The sequence below is a fragment of the Poromitra crassiceps genome, assembly GCF_964638095.1.
Source record: "Poromitra crassiceps genome assembly, chromosome: 10".
Classification (NCBI taxonomy): domain Eukaryota; kingdom Metazoa; phylum Chordata; class Actinopteri; order Beryciformes; family Melamphaidae; genus Poromitra; species Poromitra crassiceps.
In genome coordinates, this window is record NC_139631.1 from 16,819,543 (window position 1) to 16,831,847 (window position 12,305).

A 12,305-nucleotide genomic window follows, 5' to 3' on the forward strand; every position below is an offset into this window, starting at 1 on the left:
AACGAGTGGGATATTATTCTCTCTCTCTTACAACAGAACGTAAAATCACTTTTGATATTTGTCAGAATGCACCTTCATCCCATCTTATATTGACTGATGTAGCTCCCTGTCCTCTTTCCTCAACTGGAAATCATTATCTTTTTTTAAACTTGCCCAGACTATAGAAATAATATTTGTCCCTTTTTAGCTACCTTACACTGTGTCTACTGGCTCCAGCATACTGTATATTACAGAGTTGTCTCTTTATGTGCAGAAGCAGAGTCTCAGATCAGCAGACAAAACTCTTGACTGTTTCAAATGCCACTTTAAAGACTTAAAGGAGATTGTGCCTTTGCAGTCAGGGCGCCTAAACATTGGAAGAATCTACTTTAAATAATGTGTTCATCTAACTATATATTCTTTTAAAAACTCACTTTAATCGAATTGCATATCATTATATTATGCTATGATCATTTTATGTTGCTTTGTTTTCTATTCAAACTAAGTAGACATATTTTGTCCATACTTGTCCATACTGTCCATGCTTCTTGTAACTTTCCTCATGTAACCTATGCCTTAAATGTGTAAATTTCACGGTGGCACACTGTAAATAAAGCTTTGTATTTTCCTACACTAACCTCTAAAACCGCACATATACTGTACCTGCCAGGGTTGATCAAAGTAATGCCATCAACTGCCAATAGAGCATACTAATAATCGTTTTTCTCCCCAAATCTAACCTGTAAAACCACATACTGTTTACCTACCAGGTTTGGTTGAGGTGTCCTCATCAGCTGCCAGCAGGGCATACAGAGGCAGCGGAGGGATGGAGTTGATCTCTGTGTAGTCTGGGGAGGAACCCTCTCCCTTGCTGAACATCTTGCTGTCCCTTGCCGTGCTGCCGCCAGCGCCGATGGTTCGAGAGCGCACACGCTTCTCTGGATTGGTGGCGTTGTCTTTTAAAGCCACAATTTCACCCGCAATGCATTTCACTAAGTGGGAGAGGATGGCTTTGGCGCGATGAACCTAAAGAGCGATGACATATTTAATACACAGTTCATGACTGGTTTTGTCAATGTCGGCCTCTTGTTATCTCTTAGATCTTTTCACATTTATTCCTCTTCTACCCTCACAACCGCTTCTAAAACACTTAGAATCTAAATTACATTACCTGGCTGAACTCACCTGTGTTCTTAATCAAAAGCATAAAAGACATTCAGCAATTCCATTAACTTACCTTTCCCAGATCCATGAGTTCCAGTAATTGCACCGGGTGATATTGGGGCAAGGTGGGGAAGAGTTGGTGAGCTGCTTCAAACAGCCCAGAATCTTCCTTCTCTACTGGCAGGTCATAAAATGTCCTCTTCCCGCTGAGTTTCTGAGCCAGGCTCATCATCGACCTTGTCAGGGCCTTTTTGGGCGGGGCCAGTGTTGACATGCCGCCACCAGGGCTAAGCCCCTCCTCCTGGCTCTGTCGGACTGCAGACAGTATTGAGGATACGCTGCTGCTCATGTCTGCGTCTTGGGTGATGGCAGTGTTGGGTTTTGGTGATGCCGGGGGCTGCCACTGGGAGTAGACGTGCATCTCACAGTCCATACCTACCACCAGGATACCATCTCGTACCCAGGACAGAGAGACTGGGATCGGTAAGGAACCTTCGACAGAGGAGACCAGATCAACCGATCGAAGCAGAACCAGGCGAGACAAGGTCGGGGCTCTAGTACTATCGGATGACAGGCCCAGTTGTGGAGGCTTACCAGAGAGAAGACCGTACATGTAAAGCTTTGTCCCGATACCAATGGTTAGAATATGGGACCCATCCTCTTGGGAGACCCAGTCCAAATGAACCAGGTGCTTACTGGTAGAACCAAGACAGTTCTCATTAGGTATAGTGAAGTCCATGTTACTGCTGGGAATGTTGGCACTCTGAGTTGTGCTACCGCTAATATCGTAGTTAGCTGTTGAACCTGTGCTGTCCAAGATTATGGTCTGCTCTAGAATCCACTGAGAACCTCCTGTAGACTCGCACTGGAAGATGCCAATACGGATGGATGGTTCTCTAGCGTTTGTTGAGTTTGGACTACGTTGCCCAGCAAGGGTTGGGGTCAGATGGGTGTTGGTGTTATAGTGCGCATTAGGGGTGGAGGCGAGGGTAGGGGGAGAGGTCAAAGAGGAGTCAGAGTTCTTCTGAGGCGTACAGTTCAGAGGTACATTCGGCACCTGCCTGTAGGCCACTGCAATCCGGCTGGTGTGACAGCAGCTGACCTCAGCCGGGAGACCTGGCACGCTTACTGTGCTGCTGCTGACCAACCCCTCCTCCACCAGGACAGGCCACTCCTCCCACTGGTACTGCAGCCTGTCCATAGCGGCGGGTTCTGGGTCCGACCCCATGACACTGCACCTCCAGAAGCGCACCTTGCCGTCAGAACAGGAAGTGGCGAGAAGGTAAGGTGCACGGCCGGCTGGCAGTAAAGACGATGCGCTCAGGTGACCTGCAAGGAGAGTTCACAACTGACAATTAGGTACTGAATGTTTCCTCTAGCTTTTCAACGTCAAAATCCAATACTTGCACAAAATTATGGACTTTAATGTATGTGGATATACTGTATCGTAACTGCAGATGGGCAACATCTCTATAAAGCAGGCTAAAGCATTCTATTCATGAGAATGTTTCTTTTTCTATCAAAAAATGTGAAATGACAGTGGGTGCATGGATACATCAAGTGTGTCGACTTAAGTGCATTGGAGCAAAAAACACGTTTCCCTCCTTTGGTAGACATTTTGTGAGATTTATAGAAGTGGAAACTATTAAGTTTGAATGAAAGTTTAGTTTTCCAAGCTTTTCCAAACTTGTGTGATAACTCTGACCCTGACACATTTCTTCAAAGTTGTATCAGCCTATATTTGGTAGAGAAAGAAACATCAATATAAATACGTTCCTAATAATAGACAAAAAGACACTTCAGGAAGGTTGCTTGAGTCAATTGCCTCTCTGAAGAGCGAAGAGTTACTCCACATTTAGAAATCAGGTTCCCATGGCAACATGAAATTAGCACCTCGGTCTATGCTGGTGTCGGTAATACCTCAGTGGCTGCTAACGCTGATCAGATTTCTGGCTCTGTGGCCAGCCATTAGATCAGATTACCCCTATTGAGGGCCAAACCGGAAGGGCCTGTTATACTGGCATTACACCAATAATGTGCGAGTGCAAATACAAAAGTAACTGTCTGGCAGCTTGTCCACTCTGCTGCAATGTGTTCTGCTGGTGGAACGGCCCAACAAACAGCCCGATCATTCTGCAGCAGATCAAAGGTTGTTCTGGATTTGAGTGTTGCACCCAAAGGCTCTCACTCCGTCCCTAAAATACCTTTTGCACGGTGACTGCCAGGAATTGTTTTGTGCGACTTGTTTCCCAGATATACAGAATGGCGAGCATCACAGAATGCACATTTCATGTTGATATTGCCCGTAATATTTACTCATCACCGCCCGAAAGAAAGAAATACAGCCACCAGCAGATTACAGGACATAATAATCATTACTTCTCCTATTGCAAGTAACCATAGGAAAGCGCTCTCTCTCTCTCCATCTATGATCTTGTCTCACCCCCCGGGCCCACACAACCTACTTATTCACTTCACAGCCATTTATGGAAACGCAGCTGATTCGAATTGTCGACTTTTCAAAAGTTTGCTTAGAATTTGCGCAAAACGTGAATGGAAACACGGCTAATGTCATCATCGGGTGTGTGTTTGTACATAATATGTGTCTTTCCTCATTTCCACCCCCCACCTGCTGAGGGCGTAACACTGATGGCCTCCACTCCTGCTGGCAGAGCCATCTCTTGGCTGTAGAGCCTGTGTGTTGTGAGGCTGAGGCGACAGGCACTCTGCAGGTTTGAGGTACAGGGTCTACTTTTGTGAGGTAGGACTGGCGGGGAACTGAACATCTCAAAGTTATACTGGGAGGAATTAAGGGGAGAAGCTGTGGCAGCATCCTTCTCCGCCGGAGCTGTGGGCTCTTCTGCAAGCAAACAAACAGGAACAAATAAATAAATAAATAAAGAGCCGAATTCCGCACATTTTTAGACACTGCAGAGCTATTGCTATCTGTTTTACATTACAATTCTGTCCATAGGCTACTAATGATGCACACAGACTCTCTCCGGGACAAGAATGGTAAAACTAAAATGTGAGGGCTTTCGGCAAAATAAATTGTCCAAGTGCCATTCATTTATTTGCTGGTGCCGGTTGGGGAATGAACAAGATGGTGGATAGAAGTGCTCATTCTCAAACAATACACTCTCTAAAACTTTCCAACTTTTTAAGAGTCAAAAAATTCTAAAAATAATATCCCCTGCCTTCCACACCTACATGGCAACTTTAAGTCTTGTTAGAAACAGTACCCACCCATAGTGACGGGGCGGGCCGCAAGATGGAGGTGCCACATGTGGAGGAGGGAGCGACCTGTCGGTGTCAATTCTACCACCACAAGGAAGAACCGCGCGGAAAAAGCCGGCTGGCTGGAGGCTGCGGGTGAAGCACGCACACAAAATTATACATTAACGCCAATGTAAAACAATGCAGCGATGCAATATTTATAAATGATCTCCTTGTGAAGGCAATGAATCAGTATTAGAAAAACTAAATTATGTGTATACCAGTATGAATAGTCTCAGGGGTTTCCTGTGTGCTCTCTGTCTTCTCACTGCCAAGGATGAGTTCTTCCTCAAAAACATGCAGGAGCTGGGTCTGTTTCCCCTGCTGCACAGGACAAGAACCACCATTAGATCACATCAGATACAGACACAGAACCACAGCTGGCTCTCCTTCCCCCACTGTGGAGAATATACACGGATACACCGACAGACACATGATGTGTTGATGCTAGACAGACACACACACGTGGATTTCAAGAGGTTTACAAGACCCTTGCTGTACAGTGTCTCTATATTGTAGAAATATGAGCTAGGCAGACAATGTGAATGGCTTGAAACCATGTCTCAGAGAGAGAGAGAGAGTGAGTGTGTGTGTGTGTGTGTGTGTGTGTGTGTGTGTGAGAGAAAGAGAGAGAGTGAGAGAGAGTTGTTCAGATAGAAAAGCATTACATTATCATCGCTTGCGCATGTGTTACTTTTGTATATACTTACAAAGTCAGTGATGGAATCCAGTTCAATGATGCACCCTGGTTTTGCTGTGGACTGCTGACTAATGATGTTAAACACCTCACCCACATATTTCTGAATTGAAACAAAGAAAACATCAGCATTTTCTCCACACACACACAAGCACAAAACCAGGCCTGTCATTGATGATACTAGTGTGCTGTTTCTATGCACAAAAGAATGTTCTGAAAATGTGTACGTGTATATATGCATACAGATATGTATGCAAATACAACAACTGTCCCCTACCCTACTGTATACTGTAGGACAAGCATAACTGTCTTATTGGTCCCATGTTATCTCATTGCATTACTTACTATGTAGAGTATTTTCTAAGTAATCCAAAGCTGATATTCATGACGTGTCAAGACAGCATATACATGTAGTGTAAATAACATTGTTCCTGCTTCACCGCTGCTGTAAAGGTCTAAGAGCAAACACTGAGCTGATGATATTGCAAAATAAGTCTCTTTATGACATTTTATTGCAGACTACACCCTGTAGAGTTTGAGTGTGATAATGCTGGTGGTTGACTTACTGATATCTCAGGATTGGAGAGCTCACTTAGGAGTTTCTTAGCTTCAATAACTGCCTGGTACAGCCGGAGTGAGTGGCCGTCACTGGCTACAAAGCAGGCGCTGGGAGAGTTGCAGTACGCACCTAAAGAAAGACAACGTTTCAAGGCCATGTGCAATTAGCTTTGGTATGATACCCGTGCTCTTCTGAGAGCTAATAAAGGAAAGAGACAAATTCAAATGCATACAGAGGTGCAGTGTTTGACAAGCAAGAGAACAATAAAGACTCCGGCAGAAGAGTCACAAACCTTTTCATTGCGGCAGTAAAAACAAGTTATATGGTAGTTGCCCTGGATTCTTTATTACCGTTATATTACTTGGAGGATTTGGAGTCTAGATTGATCTTGTGAACCTCAAGACATTATTTATTTATTCATACATTCAGGTAAAACAAGGACTCAAAATTATATTTATGTCAATATGATGTACCCTTGCCAGTCTCATTAGGGCATATTTATTTACAAAAACACATATCGGTACTTCCTTTCCTCCTTCCCCGCTAAACCAAAATGATTACCTTTCATGACAAAATCATGTTTTATTCAAGTGGAATTATGAAATTCAACCAGTATTCAGGAAAAGGTCAAATCATCAATGTAAAAGAGAATCAAATCCTCAGCTGCCAAACAAAATATTATATATATTTCCTTACCCAGACAGTTGCTGGGGATGAGCGTGGGAAGCCAGGCTACATTAGCGAATGCTGAGGCATGGAGAGAATTGATCCTTGCGAGCTCAGAGACTCCTCCAGAGAAGGACAGCGGCCCCACTGGGTCCACTCTCCACAAGATCAGCTCGCTGTAGATGGCATTGGGATCCTGGGAAACTGCACCCAGGGACATCCGGCTAGGCCGTGCCCCCCGGGGGAGGAATGTTGGCTGAGAGCGACCGGAGGGGGAGGTCCCCGGAGGTGCCAGGATGTTGTCCACCTCTGGCGTCCGCAAGGCGTTGTGGTGCGAGGTGGTGAGGAGGAGAGGCAGCAGTGAATGACAGGCGAGGTCGTTGAGGTGGAAGCGGTGGCCGCAGTACCGCGACTTGTGAGAGACGCTGAGCACCGTGGAGAAAGCCGAGTCTTCGGCGAAACTGACCGCCCACTGGTTTAGGGAGCCGTCGGCGTGCATGGAGATCATGAGGACGTTGGGGGTGAAAATGCTGAGGCGAAGACTGCTGCAGGGCGCAGCTTTTCCCTGACCGCCATAGCTGATGAGAGCAGAGGTGGAGTGAGGCAACGTTCCCCCAGAAGGCCGCTGTCTGCCGTGTTGGATGGCAAGATCTACGTTCTTCATGCAGGCGTACATGACCACACTACGGCTTAGGGAGTTTGCATCACTTGTAGGGAACGCCACGGGGATACGGGACACAAACGACACCTGAGAGAGAGAAATAGGAAAACAAACGTAGGAATTAAGAGCAACTAAAATCTACATTCAAATCAATCAAGCACTCTTTTAAGAGGTACAGTTACAGTACTTCATTTTAGAGGTGTGCAACACCACGATGCCGTGGTATTTTTGCCTACGGTTATCATACCGTCAAAATGTCATACCGGCCCATGCCTACTGATGGCCGAGAGAAGTTGGTCACAGCTAAAGCTTTTGAGGTCATTGGCTGTCTCTCCCTTGTTCCCCTGCCACTGTGATTTTATTCTATGAACCATAGTTCCACCTGGCAAGTGCAAAGTGAATGATGAATCTAATTACAGCCGTTGTTACAAAGCTTACAAAGCTTTCCAGTTCTCTATTAATCATTTGAAAGACTACTGAAATAAAATTCTCAATACGGTAATTATGCTTAAGGCGATGCTTGCATCCATCATTTGAGTTTATGGCAAACTCTGAATTAATTGTATTGATTATTTTATTAATGCAAATTAAGCATTGTTAACCCATTAGAAATATGATATAATGTTGCGACAAGCAATATCAAAGCAGCAAACACACATCAAATGACCCATCAACAAAGTCCCTTGCAGTGTAGTGTGTACTGTATGCCTTGTGAGTGATGTGTGTGGACACTAACTGCTGCTGTTTGAATTACATTAGATTGTTCACCAGCTAATCAATTCATTCTGCTCCAGATTGATGTCAGTAACGGTTAGATGTCAAATAATCAAGTTGCTAGTTGCCACTCAACACTGTAATGGAAGTCTAGTTTGCTAGGCTGAATATTAAGTACCGTAAATTCCGGACTATAAGCCGCACCTTTTTTCCCGTTTTTTGGGCTTTTTTGGCCCCTGCGGCTTATATAACGGTGCGGCTTATCTATGGATTTTTTCAAAAAAAAAAAAAAAAAAATCTCTCTTTTTTAGCACTCTTTCTAACTATAAATCCACTTCTGTTTTAATTTCCTCTCTTGCCCTCTTTTCACCACACTGTATGACACTGTATGACACTGTGTGCACTGTAAATAACAACACAGGTGGTGTTGTGTTATGTTGTTTTGTTGAAATGTTAATAAATGGGAGCTTCCTCAAACAGCCATCTCTTTCCCGACAATCCCCTCTGTGCATGAACCCTTACATATGGTAATTAAACATTAAAACAAAAAAAAAACAAAAAAAAAAACATTAAAACACCCGCGGCTTATAGTCCGGTGCGGCTTATATAAGAAAAAAATAGTCAACTTTGCAGGTGCGGCTTATACACCGGTACTATATATTAAATAGTACTGATCTTGAACTCAATTCATTGATTAGCCATCAGCTCATGACAAGTGACAAACATGCTTCATTCTAGAGCTGATGTGCTGAAATGACTGCTACTACTGAAGGGACTCTGACAGTGATGGAGAGTGAAGAAGCACTCCCCTTCAAGAAAAACAATGTGCAGCCACTCAATTTCAAGCCTGTTTAATCTAATGAAATAAGCCAGGCCTATCCAACCTGGATCCCACTGAAACCTGTGATTCTATCAGCTGCCTTGCCTGACTGCCTGCCTCGTCATGAGCTTCTCATCATGTCAACGCTGATAAATATGCATCAAGGGAATTTTCTATTTCATATGAAGTCACACTTAATTAAAATATAATTATCTGAATGGATGAGAAACCATTAGAATAGGAGCCAGACAATCACGGCTGTCAAGATGATTCATGGCTGATGACTCCTAATGCCTTCCCCAAGTAGCACTCTGCTGTGTGATAAAATTGCAAAACATTTTAAGGGCTATAAAAATATAGAAAGTGGCAGTTATTAAAGTAATATATCTATCAATCTAGACGATCACAGATGACAAAAATATGATCCATTTCTTTTTTGATCAAGTTTTTGTTTAATTTGTCTCCGCATTTTCTCCCCATTTGTACTTGGCCAATTCTTCCTGCTGTCCCGGTCCATTGTTCTGCCCCCTCTGCCGATCTGGGGAGAGTTGTAGACAAGCACATGCTTCCTCCGATACATGTGCAGTCACCAGCCGCTTCTTTTCACCTGACAGCGAGGGGTTTCACCGGCAGGACATAGTGCAAGGGAGGATCACGCTAGTCCCCTCCGGTTCCCCTCCCCCACGAACAGGTGCCCCAATCGACCAGAGGAGGCACTAGTGCAGCGACCAGGACACATACCCTTAATCTGGCTTCCCACCCGCAGACACGGCCAATTGTGCCTGTATGGACATAACTGTGGGGGGGGGGGGGGGGAGGGGCACGAACCTGCGACCCTCGTCTTGGTAGGCAGGGAATCTAATGCTATGCTACTCGGACACTCAATCCATTTCTGTTAAATGAGAATCTAACCGTTACTGACCAAAGGAAATGAATGCCAGTCTGGTTAGTTTACTCTGTGCACTGCCACCTACTATATCATAAACTACAAAATCCAAGTACTACATTGTGGTGATGACAAATGAAAACTGACCTGAGCTTGCCGGAACATGCCCGGCTGGTATTCATCCAACCAGTCGACATGCCAGACCAACAGAGATCCATCCATTGGGTGGATGCTGAACAACATGTCTGCCCCTCTGTTCCACTCCTCCAGCAGCACCTCCACCTGGTGCTCCACTGCGGCCAAGGGAAGCTCCATGGACCCACCGTCAGGTCCTTGGGGGTCACTGGAAATTGGCCTGGTACCATGATCTTCTTCCTCAAAGTTATCCTCATCTTCAGGCTCTGGAGGAGAACATAAAACATGATGAATTGCAGAGTCAAATCAGATTGGTGCTGCAGTGGAAATGTTGAGAATGAACATGGAAACTATTCAAGACAACGGAGAGGCAGCACTCCTAAAGCAGGGAAGACGCTCTCATTTGGCCTGAATGAAAATGAAAATTCATCATCTGTTCTTATTACTCAGCCTGTCCATATAAAACATTAACTGCAATTAGATGTCAAGATAGACAGTTTTCACGGAATTGTGTTGCTAGGCAGCAGTTTGGAACCTAGCTTTTGTCCCGTCAGTTAGGCTTGGGCGGTATCTATTTTTTCATACCGTCCTGACATTAGAGCCCGTCCCCGGTATACGGTATTTGACTATTAGTTTCATCATGGGGGCGTGGTTGGGCTGCACGAGTAACCAGCCAACTCAAAAAGTCTAAATTCTTCTGTTGGCTAAGTAAATGGTAAATGGTAAATGGTCTGCATTTATATAGCGCTTTTATCCAAAGCGCTTTACAATGAGTAGATAGTCTACATTCACCCATTCATACACCAATGGCGGCAGGCTGCCACGCAGGGTGCCTACACACCATCGGGAGCAATTTGGGGTTAAGTGTCTTGCCCAAGGACACAACGACAGCAGCTGGGAGGGAGCGGGGATCGAACCGCCAACCCTTGCGTCATTGGCCGACCCGCTCTACCTCCTGAGCTAAAGCCGTCCCCAAGTACCTGATGTATAGATTCATGTCCATCAATTTAAAAAAAAAGTTGCAACTTCTAAGTTTCAGAAAGCTATTTACACGCACAATGTTGTTAACAAATATCCTCAATGGAGAATGACAATTAAATGAGCGTAATGGACACCGTTATGGTCAAGCCTGTACCATGTTCACGGGGTCTTAAACAATATAGTGTTGCTTGTAACACGTTTATGCTTGCCTATTAATTATAAGGTTAAAAAAGTATCCTACAAATGGTGAATAAAAATAAATTAATTAATAAAATTAATTTAGGCTAAGCCCAGCACAGGCAAGGACACTTGCGACTATTTTGGCTGAACAAAAAAGATAGAAACCGGTTTTGACGGTATTGAAAATCATACCTTCGGGATTTCTAAATACCCCGGTATACCGTAATACCTTAATACCGCCCAAGCCTACTGTCAGTTATTGCACTAGCAAACACTGCAACAGGAAGTAAGCTGGGGGACATTTAGAATGTTTATGTTGTCGATTTGAAACCATCTATATCATGATATAAGCCAAGTAAAATATATGATTCAAATGTATTGCAACACCTACTCTAACTGATCCTAAAGTGGACTCAGGACCACCTGTGTCTCAGGACCAAAATAAATGACCCCCACCCACATACAAAAAAAGAACAAAGAACAACTACAACAACCGCACAGCAGATATATGCCTCCGCCAACAAGTGAGCAGTCGACATCCATGTCTGTCCAGACTTTGACGTTTGAGCGAAATGTGAAGAAATTCCGTCAAGGCGTTACTGAGATATGGCGTTACTGAGCTTGAAAATGGCATTTGACGTTTGAGCCAAATCGCAAGAAATTCCGTCAAGGCGTTCCTGAGATATCACCTTAACGAACATCGGACGGATGGACGTACGGACAACCCGAAACCATAATGCCTCCAGGCTGGCTATCGCCGGCGGAGGCATAAAAACAAAAAAAATCCAGTCATCTTCCCTTTAGTTGTAGCCAGATCCCATTGTTTCTCTATACCTTCCTGGGAATAGTCATTCTGTTGCTCCAGGCTGCCCCGGAGCTGCTGCAGGAACACTTCCATGGCCAGAGTGAGATGGAGCTCTTTGTTGTTGAGCCAGTGAACAGTGAACGGACCTCCAGGTTCCTCATCATCTGCTGTGCATAGAGAGGAGATGGAGGGAAGCAGCGGGATGTCTGGGATAAAGAAAAAAAGCAGCATGTAATCAAGATCAGATTACATTACATTGTGTGATTTAGCAGACGCTTAGTGACTTGCAATAGTACATGAGAAGATTGAAAGGGGGGGGGGGGGGCTGTGAACATGACTTGAAATGTGCTACAAATTAATAAATGCTGAGTGGACCAAAGGAATAAATAAGATCAAATTACAATGTAAAATACCAAAATGTATCTTTTTAAACACGAGGGATGATTTCACTTTCTTGGAATAATGTCTTGTGTGAGAACAGGCTCCATCATCATGTTCAATATAAAGTCAGTGCAGGACACGACTCTGATTCATTCTGCAGGTGTGAGAGTTTGACCTCCCCGTCTCACTCGTGTCACAGCCTCAAGGCTTTAACATTCGACAAGATTTGGCCCAGGTTCAGTTCAAACTAATCTTAAGAGTAAACATCTAAATAGCTCTCTCTGAACAGAAAAGCTCACTGGGAAGGTAACGTTTGTGCTAAATAACCCCAAGAAATCTACAGGGAACTTTCCTTTTTCTTTTTTAGAAAGACTGAGAGGTCTCTAACGTACAGTGGGTTT

The 12,305-nt window shown here is 44.3% G+C and overlaps 1 protein-coding gene across 1 annotated transcript in view; it reads right to left on the minus strand.

Annotated features, from left to right (window-relative positions):
* dmxl1 (Dmx like 1) overlaps positions 1 to 12,305 on the minus strand; it is a gene marked incomplete at its 5' end in the record, with an annotated part of 62,355 nt that overhangs the window by 37,469 nt on the left and 12,581 nt on the right. The window contains 10 exons of the mRNA XM_083643930.1: positions 747 to 1,005; positions 1,217 to 2,472; positions 3,773 to 4,003; positions 4,390 to 4,509; positions 4,641 to 4,743; positions 5,130 to 5,219; positions 5,683 to 5,804; positions 6,372 to 7,089; positions 9,570 to 9,823; positions 11,553 to 11,729. Of these exons, the coding sequence (XP_083500056.1) occupies positions 747 to 1,005; positions 1,217 to 2,472; positions 3,773 to 4,003; positions 4,390 to 4,509; positions 4,641 to 4,743; positions 5,130 to 5,219; positions 5,683 to 5,804; positions 6,372 to 7,089; positions 9,570 to 9,823; positions 11,553 to 11,729 (3,330 nt within the window). The remainder of the gene's footprint in view (positions 1 to 746; positions 1,006 to 1,216; positions 2,473 to 3,772; positions 4,004 to 4,389; positions 4,510 to 4,640; positions 4,744 to 5,129; positions 5,220 to 5,682; positions 5,805 to 6,371; positions 7,090 to 9,569; positions 9,824 to 11,552; positions 11,730 to 12,305) is intronic.